At 37.2% G+C, this 23,880-nt stretch overlaps 1 protein-coding gene across 2 annotated transcripts in view; it reads right to left on the bottom strand.

Moving 5' to 3' along the window:
• Nucleotides 1–1,880: 1,880 nt before the first annotated feature.
• LOC140156827 (uncharacterized) overlaps nt 1,881–23,880 on the bottom strand; it is a 43,399-nt gene continuing 21,399 nt past the window's right edge. Inside the window, exons 8-14 of one of the 2 annotated variants that reach the window (XM_072179821.1) lie at nt 13,833–13,931; nt 13,013–13,090; nt 11,263–11,358; nt 10,035–10,115; nt 8,718–8,843; nt 8,064–8,162; nt 1,881–7,011 (exon numbers count right to left, since the gene is read on the bottom strand). In XM_072179821.1, the coding sequence (XP_072035922.1) occupies nt 4,063–7,011; nt 8,064–8,162; nt 8,718–8,843; nt 10,035–10,115; nt 11,263–11,358; nt 13,013–13,090; nt 13,833–13,931 (3,528 nt within the window). In that variant the 3' untranslated portion in view covers nt 1,881–4,062. The remainder of the gene's footprint in view (nt 7,012–8,063; nt 8,163–8,717; nt 8,844–10,034; nt 10,116–11,262; nt 11,359–13,012; nt 13,091–13,832; nt 13,932–23,880) is intronic. The other variant, XM_072179822.1, reaches the window with a different exon arrangement.

Raw genomic sequence — 23,880 nt, 5'->3', positions numbered from 1 at the left:
CAAGCTGTTATGTACTGGTTATTTTTGAAAGAAAATGCACATTGAAAGATTGATTCTCGAAAGATCTAGATTCATCCATATAGTCTGTTCTAAAATAAAAATAAAATAAATGAAAGATTGGTATAATATATAACTGTTTTACCTGCTAAAACCTTGAAATCTAAAAACACTATTTAGTGGTCCTTTCATGAGCTAAGTTAATAACACGTAACTTAGTGAAATTCAGATTACACCTCATTGTCAAGTAGTTAAAACATTATTCTAACAAAACTTAACTAAACTTATAATGCATCAAATGCTTCCAGCGTACATTATATTACAGATATATTTTGCCTAAACAGGGTACATACATTACAGATTATATTTAGCCTAAAGAGCAAGCAAGATCAGCCACCTCAACCAAGCAGTTAAATTTCTATAGGCTTTTAAAATAGGCAAAATATGGATCATATCCACTCACAGTCAAAATCACGAATACATAGATAATTATAATATACAATATAACAATATAAAGGTATCAAGGTGCATCTCTAAAAAGGAGAGCTACGCTCTATTCAAGGTATTAAAGTCGTTGTTTACAAAAGGTAGAAAAAGTAGCATGAAAATACATACAAAGACAAAGCACAAGATACATACACAAACGCTGTAGATTTATATTAAGGCATGGTGACCTACACTTGTTTGCTTAAAAATTATGCTCCCAGATGCTTAAAAACTTTTTTAATTGGTCAAAATGTTTTAATAACATTAAAATGTCTGTTAAAAAATATCATGTAAACGTTTTAAATACTATAAACATGCTTTAATAAATGTTAGAATATTGTTGTTTTGCAAACGTTTACCGAAATATTTGGTCAACAGTTCCATTGTTTTACAGCAAATTTTAAAAATGTTTTCAAAATGTAAAACATGACTGTTATAACCCTTTCTGTAAATCGCCATTTTCTAACATTTTACACAAAAAACACTTTCTGGTGTTTGCAAGGCAGCTTTCCCACAATGGCTGAAAGTTGTTGGTATGTTGGGTATTTTTTGTTTGCACATAGATTCACTTGCTTCGCTCCTCTTTTATCAGTCAAAAATCCAATTTCGCCAATTATTATGTTATGATGAATCGAAGTGTGTGAAAATATTGGATCCAACACATAATAATGATAAAATTGGATGCGTTACACCCAATATTTATTGGTCTCGCTATGAGGTATTTAAGGTATCAAAGTCGTTGTTTACAAAAGGTAGAAAAAGTAGCATGAAAATACATACAAAGACAAAGCACAAGATACATACACAAACGCTGTAGATGTATATTAAGGCATGGTGACCTACACTTGTTTGCTTAAAAATTATGCTCCCAGATGCTTAAAAACTTTTTAAATTGGTCAAAATGTTTTAATAACATTAAAATGTCTGTTAAAAAATATCATGTAAACATTTTAAATACTATAAACATGCTTTAATAAATGTTGTTAGAATATTGTTGTTTTGCAAACGTTTACCGAAATATTTGGTCAACAGTTCCATTGTTTTACAGCAAATTTTAAAAATGTTTTCAAAATGTAAAACATGACTGTTATAACCCTTTCTGTAAATCGCCATTTTCTAACATTTTACACAAAAAACACTTTCTGGTGTTTGCAAGGCAGCTTTCCCACAATGGCTGAAAAGTTGTCGGTATGTTGGGTATTTTTTGTTTGCACATAGATTCACTTGCTTCGCTCCTCTTTTATCAGTCAAAAATCCAATTTCGCCAATTATTATGTTATGATGAATCGAAGTGTGTGAAAATATTGGATCCAACACATAATAATGATAAAATTGATGCGTTACACTAATATTTATTGAGTCTCGCTATGAGTTTTTAAATATTGGACTCAACTACGTCTTGTCCAATATTTTAAAACTCGTAACTAAACCAATAAATATGGGCTCAATAGATCCAATTTTATATCAAATGAGAGCTGATTTTATATGCATACAGAAAAAAAACCAGATAACGCAAAATCTGGGTCAACTAGGCCAGAGGAAAAGGGATTTTCCTTGTATCACCTTCTGAAGATTTACAAAATACTATCATATTATCAGCCCTTGTGTTTTATGCCCTCTTTGAGTTGGAAGAAAAGCAACTGTATTTAGGGATGACTTCAAAACCCAACCTCTAGTTCACTGCCAGCCAGCTGACAGAACCTGCAGTTTAATCATGTTCTATTGTTCTTCTATTGTTCAGAACAATACAATGGGCTATTCCAGTTGAAATCCATATACCCCCTATGGCAAACATGACATGTGATTTCCCACAGAGGAAGAGTGAATTTAAAATGGGACTACCTGAATGGGTAGCTCCATTTGATATTAACACCCCTGTATGGAAAATTAAGGTCATGTCTTCCACAGGTGGTGTATGGATTTCAACTGGTATAATAGCCCAATGTAGTCAAGCTGCCGCTCCTACCAGGGCGCCAGTAATTGACCAGCAGGTGGGGTTTGAATTAAATTCATCAAAAAATGAATTCAAAACTAGACTCCTAATTTCTTTGTTTGGTCACAATCAATTATACAACTTTGGTTACTAACATTGTATGTAAGAAAACATGATATACTTATATAAAATATATTTACAAATTTTACATTATTCTGCTGCATCAAAAATGCAATACTTCATCGACATTTGCATATGGGATGGACTTTCTATTAAGTTGGTTAAAATGAGGTCAATTTGACCAAAAAAATAAACATTTAGTCTGTTTATAGTGGGCTATTCCCGTTGAAATGCATACATCCCCTATGAAAGATGTGACCTTAATGCCATAATGTACGATCTTATAATATGAAATTGGTTATTTTTTCACAAACTTTTTTTTTTTTTTATTGATATTTGTAATGTTTACACATGTCCCAACTTACACCTAAATGGAATCAGCCAAATTTGTTGTGTTTATCAGAGCAAATTTGCAATTTAATGTCATGTTCCACATAGGGAGTGCAAATTTCAAATGTGGTTACCTGAATAGGCGACTCAATTTGAAATCTACACATCCTGTGTAGGTGATTAAGGTCATGTCTTCCATAAGGGGTGTATGGATTTCAACTGGAATAGCCCATTATATACTGGCACCTACAATTTCTGTGTTTGTCAAAAAAAAAAAACCCAAAACCTTATCAAATGGAAGCAATGAAACGAGCCTTTAGATATTTAACATGCTTACAAAAGTGAATCACTTTGATATTTAATGTTTAGAAAACGTTTGCTTTTTTAGTTGCTGTTGAAGAAAATAAGGTTTAGAAATTGGCTTGCTTTTTTTTGAAAACATAAACCAGATCTCTGCACCTCCTTCTGGGGTTTCAGACAGTTCAAACATCAAATTTGCAACAGCCTTGATTGATTAGTCTGGTCTTGTTTTGAATTCACAGAACTTATTCACTCAATATTCTTAGCTTAGAAGTTATCATCTGCCAGAGACATTAATCTTGCCTGTTTCAGGAGCAAACCGCCTGCCCAAAATGACGGGTGGAAAGGTGGCTGGGTAACACCATGATTCTACATTAGAATTTTTAGACCTGCCACTGGAATGGACTTGTCTCTTTTTGGTCCTTATTATTGTCATAATAAATCTTGACAATTAAGCTTGCTTTTCCCATAAAAATTATTACGTGCAAATTTGGCAGATCTATAATTTTTTCAGCAGAAAATTATAAATACATGTACTCATTAAGATGAAACTTTGAATAATTGATACATATACAAACAAATCAACTTTTCAACAAGCTAATAATCTACAACTACTCCCCCAAAATTAAAATCTGTGGTTATAGATAATTTCTATACAATTTTCACAATACATACATGAACCTTGTTGGTCCTTACTATTATAAGTTATAACATTTTAAGCACACTTTCAGGTGTATCCTTAGTGTAAGACATTCATGAGTTAGACTAGTGTAAAGACTCTATTGAGGAATTAAGCAGCTTACACAATAAAGCTGTATAATCCTCCACATAGAGGGTTTCTGTGCTAGGCTAATGCTGAGCAATTTTACACAAAGGATAACCCCACTTTTCACCTTTCATAAACTTATCTCATAGGTCCTTCTCACTAAAGGTCTTTGCCCTGGCTTTCCATCTTTTGCTTGAGCTATGATTCCAGCTGCTTGCATCACACCAGTACTCAGAGGCCTTCCTCCTGGTGCAGCATGTGGCATGCTGACTGAAGCAGATGCCGCCATCTGCGGTGTATGCGGTCTTTGCCGTTGTTGCATTGATCTGGTATTTCCACTGGTGTTCCCATTCACATCAGATGGTGCTAGACTCATCTGCTGTGCAGCAGTAATGGGTTTCTTATTTAGTAGTGCAGATTGTGGTCTACTATAGTAGCTTGAGTCATTCTTCTGTTGGTGAATCACATGCTGTTGGTCTGAATGGTGAGCACTTTGCTCTTGCCTTCTAGTTTGCCTATCAGATCTCACTAGGCCTACTTGAGGTACAGCAGAAATGGATGATGGTTTTAGTGGTGCAGAATGGCTTCTTGACTTAGAACTGAAGGCATCTTTGTCATGTTGCTGCATCAATTGAACTGAGGGACTTGAACTTTGCACAGATCCCTGCGAATTGTTATTGGTATTGTCATTGCCAGGAAGTGCTGCTTTGCGACTCTGCGGTGCACTTTCAGGTCTTTTTGCAATGGCTGGTTTTTGTTGATATTGTTGAGATCCAGAAATAGATGCTGGCATATTTGATGGACCTCGTGGTGCAGATTGACCACTGGCAATGTATGATTCCTTCTGCTGCAGCAACTGCACTGAAGGACTGCCACTTTGTGAAGGACTGCCACTTTGTGAAAGCCTTTGTGAATTGGCTGGATTAGGACTTTCAGCTCTTCTATTCATGGCATCATGATCTTGCTGGAGTCTTTGAGCAGCAAGTTTGTTCCATGCAAACTGCTGCATTGGACCTCTAGATACACTTCTATCCACCTGTTGCTGTTGAACTGGAATGTTCTGTTGATAAGCTGCACCTTGCTGTGGCTTTGACATTTGCTGGTATCTCTGTTTCTGAGGTGTAGTACCTCCTCTTACAACAGGTTGTTGTTCTTGAGGTACCTGACCAAAGGTCTGAGTTGAAGTCTTATCAGTTCTTTGTGCCATACGAGATGGGGATGGGGTTGATCTTGCAACAAATGCAGCACCACCTGCTGCAACAGTTGCACCACCTGCAACAGATGGTTTGGATGATCTGAAAGCAGGTGGTTGAACAACTACAGTTTGTCTTGGTGGAAGGTACCTTGAAGGAGGACCACTTTGCTGTTGATTAGACAATGGGTTTGTTTGCTGCTGAGCTGAATAAGCTGCTCTAGAAGTCACATACTGTTGAGGTCCTTGGAGAGTGCTGTACTGATTGGAAGCATACTCTGTTGGTGGAGGAATATCCATAGTACCAGAGGGTCTATGTCTGGTTGCCCATCTATTTTGAGCCCTGCTCTCTAAGGCAGATGCCCGCACCACTATGTCATCCATAGGATCATGATGCATTGATAAAGCAGTACTTGCTGCAGAGGATATACCAGAGGAAGATTTGGAGCAGTCGCTACTGGGTTTTCTTGCCACCACTGCTGCATCCCCAGGCGAAGACGACTGAGAGGTACTTGGTGAGCTTTCACTTTGGCCAGAAGCTGGTTGGCGAGAATTTGGCTGCAGAACAGGAGCATGGAGATGAGATGTATGTGGTATAGGTGCTGCTGCTCCACGCTGGGGAGAAGAAGTCAGTGTCCCCGATGAAGAATCAATGGTCATGTGGGACACAGTCACCAATGAGTCTTCCGATGATGTAAGGGATAAAGTGTCTGTTTCAGAATCGCTATCAGCGGAAGACAAGTTAGCAGGAATAATGCCATCTGGTGCGTATGACCCCATACGATGAGGTTCATTGACAGTAACAATAGGTGGACGGTATGTGGCTTCAACCATGGCTCTTCCAGATCCATCGCTGTCATTGTTGGACAGATTAGCCGCAGCCCACATTTCATGTTGAACGGCTCGTGTGAAACTACTAGTCCTCTTACTTTGAGTCGTACGCTGTGCTGATCTTCCTCTGTCTGCTGATCTTGCTGTTGCAGTTTCTTCTTCCTGTGGACCGCCAGTCTTTGACCGTGCAGGCATAGATCCGTATGTTGGTACTTTGAAATTGACTTGTTTGGTGGGAAAGGTATCAACTTTCTCTTGAGAATGGTCATCTGCAGAACTATTCTCTGAATTATTATGAATTTCTTCATAGATACCTGTTGCTACAGCAACTTCCCTATCCAAAGACCGTGACCTACCAATAGTTATCTGTGGCCTGCTGTATTTACCAGTCCTAACATTCCGTCCACGCATCAACGGCCTCCTCCTTTGTAGCATACCACCTTCATTACTTCCCAATTCCTTATCATCATCTTCTGGACATATTTCATCTGCACCCATTTCACAGTTTTTATCTTCATCACCATCGATGTCCTCTTCATTCCGGGTATCACCTTTACCTCTTCCAATCACAATGCCCTGTATATCTTCACCATCAGTATCTGTAATCTCAGTCTCATCCATAGAATCCATATTTCCTAAATCACTCTCAGACTTAGATCTGACTCTCAACCCTCTACCTGCTTTCCCTTCTCTATCATTCAACACCTTCAGCTGTTTCTGCACATCTCGCAACCTTTCCTCGACCCACCCTCTCAAATCATCTTTAACCAAATCCAATCTTGCATCGTTCTCTTCTGCCCAAGCAGCTCGTTCTTCAATGGCACGTTTATCGATCCGATGCAGACACTCCGTCGCTTCCGCTTTGATGCGCTCCTGACACAGCCTATCCATGCAGGCAGCTTGGTGCATCATTTTGCGATCCATCTTATGCAACTTGTGCTCAAAGCGGGCTTTCGCCGTTTCCAGCTCAAACAGCATCTTCTCTTTGCTGGCTTCAATCTGGTTCTCAAGTTTTTGGATGCAAACCTTGCAATCACTGTGACTGGTGGTGAGAGACTGTGAAAGAGAACAAAAAGTCCAACTGATAAATAATTGAAAACATTGAACAACATCATGAGTTGGTTAATCTTTTTAATATGTATCACTTCTTTTTACTCTTCTGAGTGAGAAACTTATGGTAAAAATTTGTTAAAGCATGTTTGAATGGTAAGCGGTGTGAGATCCAAACTACTAAAGATGCCAGAAGAAAACTATGGAAATAAGTTCTAAGTTATAATCTATTTTTAAGATCTAACTGATATTGTATATAAAATGTTCATGCATTGTCACATTTTTGTGAAAAGGTTCATCTGCATGATTGTGTTTTATTAGATACAAAATGTTCTCAAAAAATGTTACATGTAGAAAATTAACCCCATTTTGGGAGTGTACAACAAAACAATGTCTTCTTTTCAGATATTATTTATTCATCCTTCTTGTAAGTGCCTGCTAAGTTTCAACTCTGTATCTTAAAAGCAACTTAACCTATGAGCGCAAGATGACAGGGGTGTCAAGAGTGGCTAACCAACAAAATATAGCACAACAAATAATGAACACAAGGACACCTTTGTTTTCATTCTTTTTACTTTTTATTTATTTCTTTTTTTTTTTCATGCTTGAACTTATTGCACAAAAGAAATGCATTGACAAATATTGCACATCCAAACTGAAACTCTTGAACAAGTTTTATTCTCTGTTCATCAGGATAAAATACTGCATCTACCATGCTATGGCTGGGCCTACTCAAATATTCCACCAAATGCATGGTATTGAACTATGTGTTGCATTATGTCACATAAACAGTATGCCAGAAATGCAGGCTAAGTATGCACGTTTTGAACTTGGCATTCATTGGGATACTTAATATAGGGTACATAAAATATATCATGAAAATGACATTTACATTTGTTAACATGAACTTAGATTATTTTCAAATATCTACAGCTAAACCTTTTTTTTTTTTTTGGGGGGCACCTGGTACAAGAGTTTACACTTTAATGAAAGAGAAAAGGCCAACAAAGATTTTTCGTCAAATATTTCTGGTAATTTAGGGTTTTTTACTTGCTTACCTTTCCGTGTCTATGCCCATGTATCTCGGATTGTTTACGCAACTCTTGTCTCAATAGAGTTCCTTGAAGCTCTCGCCACTTGTCATAATTTTCCTCCATCTGAAAGTCATAAAAAAATTGTTGATCTATACCATTCTCCTGTGTCCAGGTACTTGCTTCTAGTTGTAATTTGTAATAATTAATTTTTGTTCATTCTATATTTATGCATAGACTTTGAAGACATGGACTGTCACCTGCGGCATATCCTTTGAAGCTATGCTCGTCTTGCATGAAAATAAAGACAAAATAGTCTTCAAACCTCCTGCTGAATTGATTTACCATACAAAAGGTAAATAACTCAACTCTCGTCCACTCAATTGCATTATCAGTCACAAACCAACAGAATGTTGTGCTCTGAGCCTCCACACAAGCATGATGTTGAGACCAGGGCTTAGGTAATGCAAGTTCAACTCACTGAATGTCAGAGATATTGTTTGATAAAATGCAACAGTGAATAAAATTGATGTCAAACTTAATCAAATAAGCAGTTTTTACCATGGCATTTCTTGTCAATGGTAATTGTTTTGGCAAGATTGCCAAGATGTCAAGATCATTATAGTATAAACTACTGAAACAAATTTGAAGAACATATAATTGGAACCGAAGCATCCTTACCAGCATTCTCTCTTCTGTTCTCCTCCTTGCCTCTTGTCGTTTAAGTTTTTCATCTTCATTGATCTCTCTCCTTCCTTTCACTCGTGGTGCAGGTCCAGCATGATCTGCCTCATCCTCATCGTCATCCTATTGTGAACAACAATTACATAGATAAGTGAATATAATAAATTCATAACCTCCGCGTATCACACCATATGTGCTCCCCAATCAAATTGCATGTTAATGTTAGATAATATACGCACACCAGCGCGGAGGTTATTGATATCCAACAATGACCTCCGCATGCGATGTAGCGAGGAATTACACAGTACAATGACTTACACGTGTGTGCATATGTTGCGCCGGAACAGTTCACGCCGCATGTAACTATGATATCTGCACATGGTGTGATTGCGCACTGCTGTAATAGGTAAGTCCGTTTTAGCCTGTTCGATTTTTTGAAGGGCGAAATATAAGTTGTGATTAAAATTGTTTATTTCAACAAATTTCAGAGGATAAAATCTTGAGATTTGGTTGAGTGATGAGTTACGAATGACAGTTATGAATTCGGTTAAAGCCTTAATGTACGATTTCCGTTAAATTTTAATTTCGTTATTCTTTATTTAAAATGTAGAAATAATATTAGTAATAACTGACGGGAAGGGTTGATGTCCATTTTAAGTTGAAATAACAAGGTAAAGTGAAAGAAACCCCACTGGTTATTTACTATGGGAGGACATATTATCATAATTTTTAAATTATGATAATATGTCGAACTTTGCTCTGTTGATCTACAAAGACAACAAATTTGGCCGATTCCATTTAGGTGCAAGTTGGGACATGTATAAACATTACAAATATGCAAAATTAACCAATTTCATATTATAAGATCGTACATTATGGCTTTAATAACTTTGCATCAGTTAGATGTCAGGCATTGTGAAAAATCTAAACATTTCGCTTTGGCCCTCAGAATATCTCTTATCTCTGGGTTCCAAAGGCAAAATGTTTAGATTTTTCACAATGCCCTCCAAATAACTGATGCGCAGTTATTAACCTATAATCAAACACTGGACGACAGGGAAGACCTCTTTATCACCAGGTCCCATGCCAGCTGAAAGCAAAGTTCCCCTTCCTTGTTAATGGTGGGATGCTCAACTCGTTCCCATATGGCTCCTCTGACACCTCTCTTGAACCACCTCTCCTCTTTGTTGAGGACAAGTACTTCTTCCTCGTTGAAGAAGTGATCAGTGGTGGATATAATTATTACAATCAAGCGCAACAGTAAGATCAATTTTAATACAGCAATGTATGTATATATTCAGATGCTTGACTAACCTTGTCCTTTTTCTTTTTGGAATCTTCTTTGGAAGACTTGTTTTTGCGAGGCTTGTGTCGGGATGTGTTACCCCTCCAGAGCTGAAAAATTAAAAGCAGATCACTTACTTCTTTACTACTATAATGTCTTAAAGTCAAATGGCAAGAGAAAGAATTCTAGTTCACAGATATATTTGGATAACAATTTCTATGCAAGAAAATGACCAGAGTATACACAAAAGGTTACATAATGCAGAAAATGTGATTTAAGATGGAAAGCAAAAGCTTGAACTCTATGGCAAGAAAACTGGAACAAATTTGTCACAGTTCAGCTACTGACAAATGGAAACAAATACTATTGCATAATACAAAACAAAGTGAGAGAGTGCACTGGGACATTTCAAAGCATGAAGAAATGAGCGTGTTTATGAGAGAGATACATTGTACTGGCAACACAAATTATGCTTTCAGGAAACTTCTGTTTTCACCACCGAAGCTTTAGTTACAGGTATTACTGTAATGTTTGATGGTGATTACAGAAAAATAACAGAACAAATATCAACATTGAGTCATTCATAGAACTATTGATATCAAAAACACAGTGTAAAAAAAGAACAAGACCTTGAATTCCAATAAAAACTTTACTTTGGGCATCGAAAAACATACTTCTTCTATGGACCCACAGACTTTGTACATGTAAGTAAGGTCAGTTGGTTGGGATTTTTTTAAATATTTCTTCAAGTGGCTAAATAACAGAAAGCTAAAAAAATTTGGAAGATTTTTGTGAACATATTTCTACAATTTTCTGATTTTTTCAACAAATTTCAGTCAAAGCAGGCCCAAATCAGTCCACATCAGCCAAAAAATGGCTACTTGCGTATGGCTTAAAAAATTCCCAAAACACAAAATTTGGTTCAACTGGGTCTGTAGAACAGGGTTGTTTGTTAAATTTTTCATGGAAAAATTGCATAATATGAACTGGATATCAAAATCTTCAAAGAATTTGGCTAGAATTCTACATAAAGCAGCCACCTATCTCCATCTGAATTAACTTTTGATGTAATTAAATAAATGTGAATTTCAACTGAAACAGCAAAATTATAAACAAAAGCTTTGACATCAACATGAAAAGAAATAAAAGAAATACAGATAAAATAAAGTTCTTTGGGGATTTCTTTACAGTTATTAACATAAAAGCATATACACAGGTAAAGGTTAAGCACATGTATGGGCAACCATAGAATCTTACCAAGGAATTGTTAGGGAGAAATGTTACATTTCTACCATGTTTTTTAGAACTTGATTGAAAATTGATAGGGTGAAGATAGCAGAGAAATCCTTCTTCCTACAGATAAGATGATCAAGTGTGTGGAAAAGAAAGGCATGATGATAGTTAGAATGTGGTTACACATGATATAAGTATGATTATGATATGTTAAAATGACAAATACACACACTGAAAAATGCTATATATTTCAATATATGTGACATGATCAAAGGGAAGAGTCAAATGTCAACTCTGGTGGAAAATGAGTTTTACACATGATTCTAAAGCGGACATTTAGAGTTTTCAGAAACTGAAAACCCCATGTTGATACAACTTTTCTTTGCGAAGTTACATCAATTTATCAATTGCTGAAAACAATATAATTTATAAAAAAAAGAATTTTAACACTTTCTTTGTCAATATCTCAAAATCAATATTAGCGACATCAGACTCATTTCCCTTGATCTGATCCACTCAGCCCAAAGTCGGAAATCTTGAAAATTGAGTTACTACCATTACTTATTTGCTCAGTACCAACACTTACTGATGTTGAATCCCCAAGTCTCTTGAATACTTGGTAGCAAAGTTATGAACGTGTCATACGTCCATTTTGTAATTTTTTTAAATTGTTTTTTCTTCTAACTTTCTGCCTTTGTTATATTTCTGCTAACTTTAGCCTAATTTAATCAGATCTGGTCACATTTAGGTACTGCATACATTGCAAAACATAGAAGTATTGTACTGTCCACCTCATGTAAGTGAAAGTCGAGTAGTAAAATGTATGATAAATGACTCCATTAGATTAGAATGAGAAATGTAAAAGCTGAAAAACACCACAAATTGAACAGAAGGATGTTATGTTTAAAACACATCAAAACAGATGGGAGTAATGTTCAGCAATGATAAGTGAAATTTGAGTAGTGAAATGTACAATTATGACATCATTAGATTAGAATGAGAAATGCACAAAACCGAGACAAACACAAAAGAATGTATTGTCAACACATTTTCAAAACAGATGGAACGCCAAGCTCTTATAAGTAACAGTGTATTATAGTAAAATGTCTGATCATGAAATCAGATTACAATGAAAAATTTAAAAGTTGATGAAGGAGCAAGTAAATTCTTATATTTCAAATTAATAATGTCCTGGATTGATACATGAAAATGATGCAGTCACGGCTGCCAGAATGGAGGATTTCAAAGAAGCTTCTTCTTGGGAAATTCTGGCATTTGATTGTTTGCTTCCCCATTGCTAATGTGGAAATGTATCTAGATTCCATGCCTGCAAAATGCAGTAAATGTTTTGAAATGTGTGTGTGGTGAAAACCACACCAAGTGATGAAAGTTTAAGTTGCTACAAAGACAAGCATGGAGAAGACATGGATCATTAGGCCTATGAGCAAATAATTGCATACTTATCTACACTACTACTGTGCTAGTGAGGATGTGACTTGCATGTATGCGTTTCCAGGGGCTCAATGTGGTCATTCAAATTCACAAGCCAGTTTAATTAATAAGTATCAACAGAGGCACAAAATTCTGCCATTTATGAAAACTGAGAATGACATACAAGAATTCCTGTCGATCATGCCACTGTTTTTCCATGTGACAAGAATGTGTTGATTCTGGCCAGATTTGAGCTGTTGGTTTGTCCATGTGTGTCCGGATCCATGTCTCATATCGCATATTGTGCCTGTTTACATGTAGGGGTGGATGTTTAATTACTTACCCTATGGGCGGATAGTATCATGAGTACTGTTTCTGCATGGTTGTTTCTTCTAGCCATTTCAACAGCTGTGATATCATTCTGAAAATTTATAGAAGGATAGTTGGAGATATTAATTTTCTTTCTTTTTAAAATCCATGTGTTTTAATTACTGCATATATTAGGTACAGTGCCACTGATCTAAACCCATGTCTTGTGTAAATTTTTGCAGAAAATATCTTTGTGAGCTGTCGATTTCACCATAGCATTCATATATTTTTAAGAGATCAAAACATGTAAAAAGCAACTATATATAACACCTGCACATGTATTAAATAAAATGTGTAACCATTCATTTGAATAAGGCTCACCCGTACAGTTGAACCAACTTGCCCATTTCTTGTCAATTTCCCAGATTGGACAAGTTCTTATGGTTCCTAACAAGCTCACCATCATTTGAACTATAGGTAAATTAGGTAATTCTTGGCCACACTCGGAACACTAGTGGCTCTGTAATAAACACACTACATGGATGCAACAGGTACATTTGAGCTTATATGAAAATTACCTAATTTACATATAGCCAGAATGACTTGAAATATTTTTGCCAATTACTATGATAATTCAAGCTGTAATCAATAAGTGCCCTCAACTGAGATTTCTCTTTCATGGCTTGATATCATATAGGCACCAAGTTAATCAAGTAGGGTTGTTTTACAACTTGCCAGGCACATTAAATACTCTAAATTGCCAATAGCCAAGTGTCCCATTCAAACTATGGTTTCCAATCGCACAAACAATCAATGAATCTACACTTATAGCGATACATGTTTTCAAAACTTACATTGTTGCGTAAATTGGTATCACATTTTGCTTCTAAGAGAACTTTGGTGATCTTCTGTTTACCAAGGCCAGCAGATACATGCAATGGTGTGTTGCCATCCTGGAAGTAGATAAAAGTATAAATGGAATAAATGAATGGTACAAACAATGAGGTAAAACCAAAGAGTACCAACTTTGCCATGTTTGCCTTGGTGTCACTCATCGAGGGCAAAGCGTGTACCTCTGGTTAATTTCGCTATGCGGCAGACAAATTTTGATTCCAAGTGTGTGGTTGTTTATGTTCTGGGTGCAACATGATGTGTCAAAATGCCTTTGTAACGCTCAAGCTTAAAGATGCAAATTGTCGTTCAATTTCCGGCGATTGACTTAAACACTATTTGCCTGCCATGAGCAACAAAGCAATAAGGCGGATTTACCATAGCATAACGCAAGGAGGGTAATTTTGAGTTGGTACTCTTTGGGTATGAAGGTAATGTGTCAATAACTAATAAATGTACTCAATACTGTTTCATTTATTTTATCAAGGGCATGATCAATTGAAGCCTGCAGGCACTAGGAAAAGTGGAACGGCGTAATTTTCCTATTTTTGGCATCAAATGGCTTCAAATGGCATCAAATAGCTTCAAATGGCATCAAATGGCTTCAAATGGCATCAAGACGGAATCAGTGATGCCAATTTGGAATCAGTGATGCCAATTTGGAATCACTGATGCTAATTTGGAATCACTGATGCCAATTTGGAATCAGTGATGCTAATTTGGAATCACTGATGCCAAAATGGAATCAGTGATGCCAAAATGGAATCAGTGATTCCAAATTGGCATCAGTGATGCTATCTTATCATCAGTTTGGGTGTCAAGTACTTTTTAAGCTGTCAATCAATCTCATCTTTTCTTGTTAGTTTATATCTGTTTGTTTAGCACCAGTGTTGTGCTGAAACCAATGGGCTGTGAATATAAACAAGCAGCAGCTTCATGTTTTGAGTTTTTTATGGCTCAGGGTCATGCAAGCCTATTTATCCTACATGTAGAGGCCTGATATATTGATTTTTTCCACATAATGTAAAGACAAGTACATTTTTTAAAAACCACAGGAAATCTATTAATAGTATTACTGAAAAATAAAGTGGAGTAGAACTGAGAAATAAGCCAGAGACTTGTCAAGTATGTCACAGACTCCATTATTGTTACTCTGAACTTTTTGTATCTAAAATGAGAGAGTCTGCATATATTTATAAGACTAAGGAGCTTTTAAAAGTTCATATTCCTGGAGTTTTTAACAAGATTTGGGATATTGTTCCTAATCTTTACACCCTTGTATTGCCAAATTATTCAAAGTCAGAAGCAAATTTAGTGTTATAATTATGATTTGCTGCATTAGTTGAAAACATATCGTTAAATGCTGGGGGGGGGGGGGGGGAAAAACATTCTTGCAGTATTTTTACATGAATGTGCCAATATTCAGTTTACATTATATTTGATAAACAGTGGATTTGAATGACTTCTGCACTCACTATTTACTGATTGCCCGGAAAGTAAGTTTTTGTAACATGTGAAGCTTATTTTTAATGCCTGCACTCAGTCGATCCTGGAAATCTTTCCAGGATATGTGCTGCACTACTCCAGGCAGTATGCCATAATTACAGTAATAATATGTTTTTATTATAAAAGTGCTGTTATAGGAAGATATATTTTGACCTTTAATATACAAAATTCTAATTGAATATTTTATTCGCAAGTTCATCAATATGATTTTCCTAGTCAGATTTTGATCAACAGTAACACCCAAGAATTTAAATTTATCACATGATTTATTTCTGTGTTATCAAGTGAAGGTTTAAATTTGTCTTTAACTTCATTAGTTTTAATATGATTTCCTAATAGCATATATATTGTTTTAAAGAAAATAATACATGTAGCACAACAGACTCATGTTTATTTTAAGGTTTCATTATTTTTTCTTAATTTATTTATTTTTTAAATTCTTGTTCAGTTATTTTTAAGGTTAAACAAAGTGTTGAAGGGCTTTACCTCCAGAAAAAATATATTATTTCCTTATACGTAAGTAAATATGTCTACTTATCATGTGAAATAAAAAATCCGGAAAAATTGTGTGAAAATGTGTTTTTAGCCTATTTTTTAGCTGTTATCAAGCACTATTATTCGATTTGTTTACAAGCGCCAAGCAACTGTCGTCTGGGAGAGTGATTGACATCTTTATTATTAGAGAAGAATGGAATCTGTATAGTTCATGAATATTCATGTAGTATTTACACAACCTGTATCCCAGCCATTTTTGCCTAGTTATCGTAATCGGTCATATAAGACGCCCATATGATCCATGGTGTTAAACTGATATTCAACAACTTTATATCTCTCGATCTTTGCGATCCGAAATATTGAATTTCAACTTTAGGCACATCTCTAGCAAGGTAATAAATACCTGTCACAAATAGAGGTCTTCAAATGTTACTTGCAACGTTAAAAATGTGAATAGAGAACAAATCGGGTTCAAACATGCTTCAAAAATATGAAGGTAATTCTCAACGCCTACTACCAGAATAGCCGGAAGAGGGCAGACTTCATAAGGGAGTGTTCATATATTTTAGTGGGGGACAAAGAATTTGGAACTTATTTCGGGAAATTTCCTGGGTTTTGGTTTTTTTTAAATTTTATCTTCCTGTTCGGTGTTTCGGTTGGCACATTTTCGGGGCATTTTCATGCACTTTACAGGAGTTTTTCGTGGTTTCTCTGTAGCTGCCGTCAGGGGCGTAAATCCGTTTTTGAAAGTGGGGGGGACACACTGACAGTGGGGAAATCAATAAATACATTAAAAATGGCCAAAAAGCGGCCATTGCGTCAGCTTATGCTTGACGCAGGGGGTGTCTGAGAGGGATGTGCCCCCCTCAGAAGTAAGAAACTTTTGCAAAATGAAAACCTAATTGAAGCGATTTGTTGGCCCATTTTGGCACTATTAGTGTGTAAAATTTTAGTTTAAAAAAGCCAAAAATTTGTGAAATGACAGTCCACAAAGCCTTTCGTAGAAACGTTTTCCCTATTAATTATTGTAGGCCTATACATGTAAATTACATAAATTGGCAATGTGAAAAGCAGAACTTTTACTTTTACTCAGATGGTTACTTGTTTAGCCACTACGCAGAGGGTGTCTGAGGGGGATGTGCCCCCTCAGAAGTAAGAAACTTTTTCAAAATGAATACCGAATTGAAGCGATTTGGTGGCCCATTTTGGCACTATTAGTGTGTAAAATTTTAGTTTAAAAAAGCCACAATGTTGTGAAATGACGGTCCATGAAGCCTTTCGTGGAAAAGTTTTCCCTGTTATTGTAGGCCTATAAATTACATAAATTGGCAAATGTGGAAAGCAGAACCGAAAATGGCTACTTGTTTACACACTACGCAGGGGGTGTCAGGAGGGATGTTCCACCTTGAGAAGTTGGACAATTTTGCAAAATGAAGGTCCAATTGAAGCCATTTGGTGCATCATATTTACACTATTTAAATCATTGCTTAAACAAAAAAAGGGTCTGAACTCAATTTGCAAAATTTTAAATGTTACACAGGTCCACTGATATGTTAGGCCTATATGACCCGCCCCCTGAATCCTAGACTATGCCATAGTCGAATTTTATTAAAAATATGTTATTATTAGTCATGATGAACCCATTTCGTTGAACTCAAAATTATACTGATGTTTATTAAAATTAAAGTATTCAATAGTAAAATGTTAAAAAAAATAGTAAAATGGTCATAAAGAGCTAAAAATATCAGACGATTAGTGACAATAAAAGTAATTGAATGCAACATTATCTTGCATAATTATAACGGCTCACTTTAATACTGAACAATTCTGATTTTGGAATCTACCAGTTTATTGATAGCGAACCCCGAAATTGGAAGCTAACAAACAGAGGGAGTAGGGTGACTGATCAGATGTGAAAATCTATCAATTGTGCACACATTAATTAAATCAGAGTTTTAAGCTTAAATACAATATCCAGAGTATGCACAATGGGCAAGTGGACTACGGGGTAGTCTACCTGAATCCGCGCCTGCGGGTGTAGCCTAGCGACCACTTGTTCGTAGGCCTATATACACAAGGGGGGAGGTGTCTGAGGGGGATGTTCCCCTTCAGACGTTGGAAAATTTTACAAAATGAAGGTCCAATCGAAGTCATTTTGTCAAAATTTTACTTGAGATTTGAGATTCACAATTACTAAAGCATGCATGGATTGATGTTGACAGCATTGAGTCCGTCTTAATACTGACTTTTTTTTGGTGATAAAATGTGACAGGCCCTGCATATAGGCGGGCCCGCAGGAATTTTCACACGCTTATGGGCCCACCCACCTTCACGCAATGCCTAAAATAACCACAGGCCTACACCGGTACCGACTGTGCGGTTTTTTGTAGGCATGGGCAGTGATGGGCATACTCAATTACCATGATTACATGCAATTTAACCTTTTTCTTCTTTTTTCGCCCTTTTCTCTTCTCTTTTCTCCCTTTTTCTTCTCTCTTTTCCTTTTTTTTTTTTTTTGTGGGGACCAAAAAGTGGGGGGGGACATTTGATATTGTGTCCCCCCCACTTTAAAAAGTGAGGGGGACGTGTGTACTTTTCCCCACGTACAGGGTATAAATCCCGGGGTATAAATAAATAAATGAATAATAACATATAAAAAAAAGAATCTGGAACTTCAACGTCAAAAACAAGACAAATTGTACCCTGCTAAAAATATCAACCCATATCCTCTCTGAGAATAAAAATAATAAGACTCCAACCTCACCTGCAAAAAATATTTTTTCGGGGATAATTTGGGATAAGTTCGGGCCTATTTTATTGCGACAATTTTCAAAATCTATAAGGTGAAATGTGTCGTGGGATGTGCGGCAGATTTGGGGTGCATTTTCAGCCATTTAGTTTAGACTCTGTTGTATTTTTAGCCATGATTTTATTGACCCTCAGTGTCATGAAAATTAGGTTCAAGAAGGGTATTTTCAATAATTTTCTCGAAAAAGTAAATATTTATGAAAACTTTCAGTCCAAAAGTTGATACAATTTTGGGTCTGTTTTCTTCAAATTTGGTTTAAAATCGCACCGTAGTTTTTTCGGAGTCACAGCCTCACATCCTTACCCAAACCAGCTTGAGAAGGTTCCCCGGTGTGTGCAAATTTGTAATTTATAGGCCTACACTCGTTATTTAAGCCTAAAATCAAAGTGTTAATACCATTAACACTGCCATGGCCCGCTTTGTCGTGATGACTGGCTTCCAAAATGTAGGCCTATTTTAAATTATAAATCTGGTCCCGCTTAGAGGTGTGTTTTTACCCGCTGGAGGTCTCTCCTCGGGTTCGTGGATGTGCCACAGTTTTGGGGTAGGCCTACCTTTTCAACGACTATGATGGGTGGGTTTACCGCGAAGACCAACTTTTGGGCGCCTTTTGGCAAAAGGGCCGTTAAAAAAGCGCCAAATTAGGCCAAATTTGGATGACTTTGTTCCCCGCGGTACAAATGTTTTGAAGAGACCCGCCCGAGGTGTTTTTATTTTAAAAATGGTCGGGCCTGCTAAAAACCTCCCGGAATCAAGCATGGGTAGGCCTACCAAAATGCCTTGAGACCCCCCACCCAGCGCCGGGACCTACATGACATGATATTCTCCATGAGTCCACCAGAAAATATAAAAATACAACATTTTGATAGGCCTACTATATTTGTCTGTATAAAGAGCTAGGCGTGCAGGATTTGCCGACTCAATGTTCATTTTGAACCATTAATATTTGAGCCACGGCGCTGGGAATGTGAAAAGCGGGGGGGGGCGGTAGGAGCAACAAATTATTCAGGACGATGCGTGAGATTTTACTCATTTTCCAGCTTTTTATGTGAGTTTTATTACGTGAGGCGTGAGATTATACTACCTTGGCGTGAGACCGTGAGAAAGTGACCCAATCGCGTGAGACTCACGGCCAATGCGTGAGAGTTGACAGCCCTGCTTGTAGGCCTACCGCGTATGTCTACTGTGATGACAGTAGCGTGAGCTGCCGGGGGGGCAATTGCAAAATTGCCTATTTGGGCCCCCGCCCCCTAGTGCAAGGAAAAAAGAGGGAAAGGGGGGGGGAGAAAGAGGAAAAAGAGAGGAGGGGGGGAGAGGAGGGGCAGAAGCCAAACGATATGCAATACAGCTCAATAGGCCTACCATATACGATTATGATAAGCCTGGCAAAATTGTCTATTTGGGCCCCCGCCCCAGTGGGAAATTTGGTGGATATTTGGGCCCCTCCCCATAGGGCCTACAGTCTTGCCCCTCCTGGAAAAAATCCCAGCTACGCGCTGCGTGCTGGTCTGCAAAGTTGCGGAAGTTCATTCATAAATTTCCCATTTCCACTCGACAACAACAGACCAGCACGCAGCGCGCAGTAGCTAATCCCCGAGCTAATCAGAGACATGTGCGTTTCTCTTTCAACAGAAAATAATGTGACCATGTGACTGACACGATGTACGCTTCAAATAATTATGCTCTCGGCCATAATGGAAAATATTTATAATGAACACTCCCTTATTTAGCCACACCTTTCTCGTGTTGCCTGGTATATCAGCAAAATCCTACACTATCGCCTTCCCTTGGTAAAATCCCTGATAAAAACTCGTGATATTGAAATTGAATTTCAGCGCCAGAACTTCCGTCATTCTAGCATCATGGATGGATAGGCTATGCAGTGGCGCCGCTAGGGGGGCAGTATTTCCCCAATATTTTTTCTTTCTCATCCAGTTTTAGGCAAAATCCCCACAATTATGTAATTTTCCACTTTTTATGGCAATTTCAAGTGCAATAAGTGCCCCGCCTCAAATTCACTTCCCCGGCCCCATGCCCGAAAAAAATTCTGGTTCCGCCACTACGGGTATGGCCATAGCTAGGCGCTGTTGCTCTTGGTTATGCTGGACGATGAGAAATTTAGCCGGCTTGTTCAATTCCGCCAATTTTAGAAATTTTAAAGGTAGGCCTATATACAGTGTAGGCATGTATATAGCCTATAGAAAAACGGATCACAGTCAAATAAAATATAAAAATCGTAGGCCCAATAATTTTACTAATGGCATTTATTGAGCTGCTCACTTCTTGAAAATCCTATGGTTTAATATTGATATTATATAATTGAGCTCCTTGTCAAGCTCCTCAGTAGGCCTACACATAGGAGAGTGACTAACTGAGCTCCCGATATTTTCAGAAATGAAGGCCTGGCCTATTAAATGAATAATTAGGATTGAGGCAGCCTTTTGTTTCATTTTACAGAACTTTTTTAATCCCCCAAAATTAGTGGGTTTTTTTAATGGGGAGTAGGCTTTTAAAACGAAATTCAAATTTGGCAATATTTTCCATTGCTTAAAGGAGTATTTCGTGATCCTAGCATCCTCTATTTATGTCATTTTTCATTAGATATCCACGAAAAAAACCTATTCCCAAAATTTCAGTTGATTCCGATTTTGCGTTCGCGAGTTATGCATGATTAATGTGTAGGCCTATTACACTGCTCCATAGACAATACGTTGTAATTTCGTTCTGGTGCACCAGAACGAAATTCAAATTTCACGATATCTTTGCTAAACGAATGAATCTGCAAGAAATATTTTGTACATAAACATTATGTAGCCAGAGGTTTCCAGTGATATAAAAATCTCAACTTTTTTTGAGAAAAGTGGGGGGATGAGGCTGTGGATCACGAAATGCCCCTTTAATGAATTGATCTGCGTGAAAATGCCTAAACATGTGGCCAGAGCGGGATGACTGGTATAAAAATCTTAACTTATGAGAAAGGACGAGGCCTATGGGGTTGTATGAGGCTGTGGATCACGAAATGCCCCTTTAATGTGTGCTAGGTAAAGTCATTCTTCCTTTCGACCTGCCAAAATTTAATTTTATTCCTCCCCGCCCCGCTTGCCAAAAAATTGCTTTCTCGAAAGGCTGTGCAATCAGTACCGGTATTAGCCTACTAATTATAAGCCAAAATTTCCAAGCGACTCGCTAAAATCGCTTGCCTCCGCCTCGCCAGCCGAAAATCGCTTGTCCGCACCCCCTGGACTGCCAAATTTTGTGGCCCCTCCCCTTGGCCTGCCAAAATGCCCCATCCCTTTGCATATAGCCTATATATAGGCATATGCCAATTTTTTGGGATCCCCAATTTCCATACCCATACCCATACCTTAAATGGATTTCTAAATATCTACCTGTTGCAAGCGCAGCATTGGCGCTGGATTTTAAGCTAGAAAATACCTAAATATTTTAAAATCCAAACTCGGCAACACCACTTGCCCTCGGCAACACCACTTGGCAAATACAGCCCGTCAGTAATAATGTCGTACGTAAACATGTGTTTTAAAAGAAATGAGAGTGTCACTTCTGTCCAAAAAATTTCGAATTTTGGCCTTGAGCAGCGACAATCAGAGGTAAGAAAAACACAGTATGACGCAGCTTGAAATATAGAATCACTATATCAATTTTAAAGTTTGTACTTCAAAGCACAAGCCGAAACGAGGTGAAATGGTTCGAAAAAAAAATTGATTTCGCTGTATCTTTTTATCGCGAAACTAGACAATTTGGCAGCAGCGAGTCGGAAAAATAGCAAATATCTCAATTTTCTGCTATCGAAATGAAAATTTAAATAGCACCTGCATGCAGAAGAGGGTTTATAGAAATAATGTAGGTCAGAATTTTGTCTATGAAATCTTGCACGGAATTATTTTTACTGGTTACAAAACGACATACAAGTGGAGGCCATTTTACTTCAAATTCGGCCAACATTTTAAGCTTACATAAAAAATCGAGACAACCAATATCAAGAATGAATATGCACATTCTTTTATTGACTTGTTTGTAATGTGGTCCAAGTTCCCAACAAAATCGCCACTTCCAATGAGAAATTATGGCCGTGTTCCCAAAAATCTTGATGCTCGGATATTGAAAAAATTTGAAATGTTTGAAAAGTACATTTCATTTTGAGCCAAGTGGAAAATTCAAGCATAATAATGACCCTTACACTTTCAGCTTTTAGACGTAGTTTGCATTTTCTCTCTCCGATATTTATTTCCAGAAATAGATAAGTTTAAAGGGGGCTACGTGCATCCCATTTTGCTTCTGAAAATGGCAAAATTGTGTATAACCTTAAGCTTTACAATAATACAACCAATTTTTAAATCTATCTGATTTTGTTCCATTATTGGTCCACACCAGTCTTAAATTTGGTTCAAAGCAAAAATATATACTTGATTGCACTTTAAAGTATTTATATTTTAACAGTTAAAATTCACATCCAATGAACTTCTGTATTAACTTATTGATTTGCATTGATGACAAAGCAACTAAGTGGAAGCTTTCATTGGTATGGAGCTGAATGAGATATAGGCCCTACATCATGTAGTGGTAGGCGCTGCCAGGAGTAGTGGCAGTGTGAAAGATGGTCAGTGTAAGTTCCGCCAGGCGTACGTCTTGGTGTATGTAGCGAGCTAGCTGTAATATCCGCAAGGCATATGTTGCAATGTGAACGCTGCTATATGCCTGGCACCCGTGTAAGTTTGACCTTTTTTGATTGGAATGACATTTCACATGGTTGCAAAAGGTCACGGAAACACCGGAAGTGGTAGCCGATATACGCCAACCAGAAGTTAATGCTTGGTGGAACTGGTCGGTGTAGTACTAGGAGTAGGTTAGGTGTAGACACGTGGTAGGAGTAGGGAAAATATTTGTGAATTTTTATCAATGTTAGCGCAAGTTTACGGCGGGTGTAACTTAAAATAGTTACACTATTAGCATGTGTAGTATCAACAATATTTATTTAAATTATATGTTAATTCAAAATGGTATTGGTTAAGTATAGACGAATCCAACGGTCAGGATCTGGTCGGACATCTTTGGGTAGCCGCTAGCACCAACCTGGTGTTTTGAGCGTCCAATTGTGCAAATAAAAGCCGCCTAACACCAAGAGAAGATGCAAGGACGAGGAGGGTTAATAGAATAATAGCTAATAATATATATAATAGAGA

Source organism: Amphiura filiformis, chromosome 7 (assembly GCF_039555335.1).
Source record: "Amphiura filiformis chromosome 7, Afil_fr2py, whole genome shotgun sequence".
Classification (NCBI taxonomy): domain Eukaryota; kingdom Metazoa; phylum Echinodermata; class Ophiuroidea; order Amphilepidida; family Amphiuridae; genus Amphiura; species Amphiura filiformis.
This window is presented reverse-complemented; position numbering and strand designations above follow the sequence as displayed.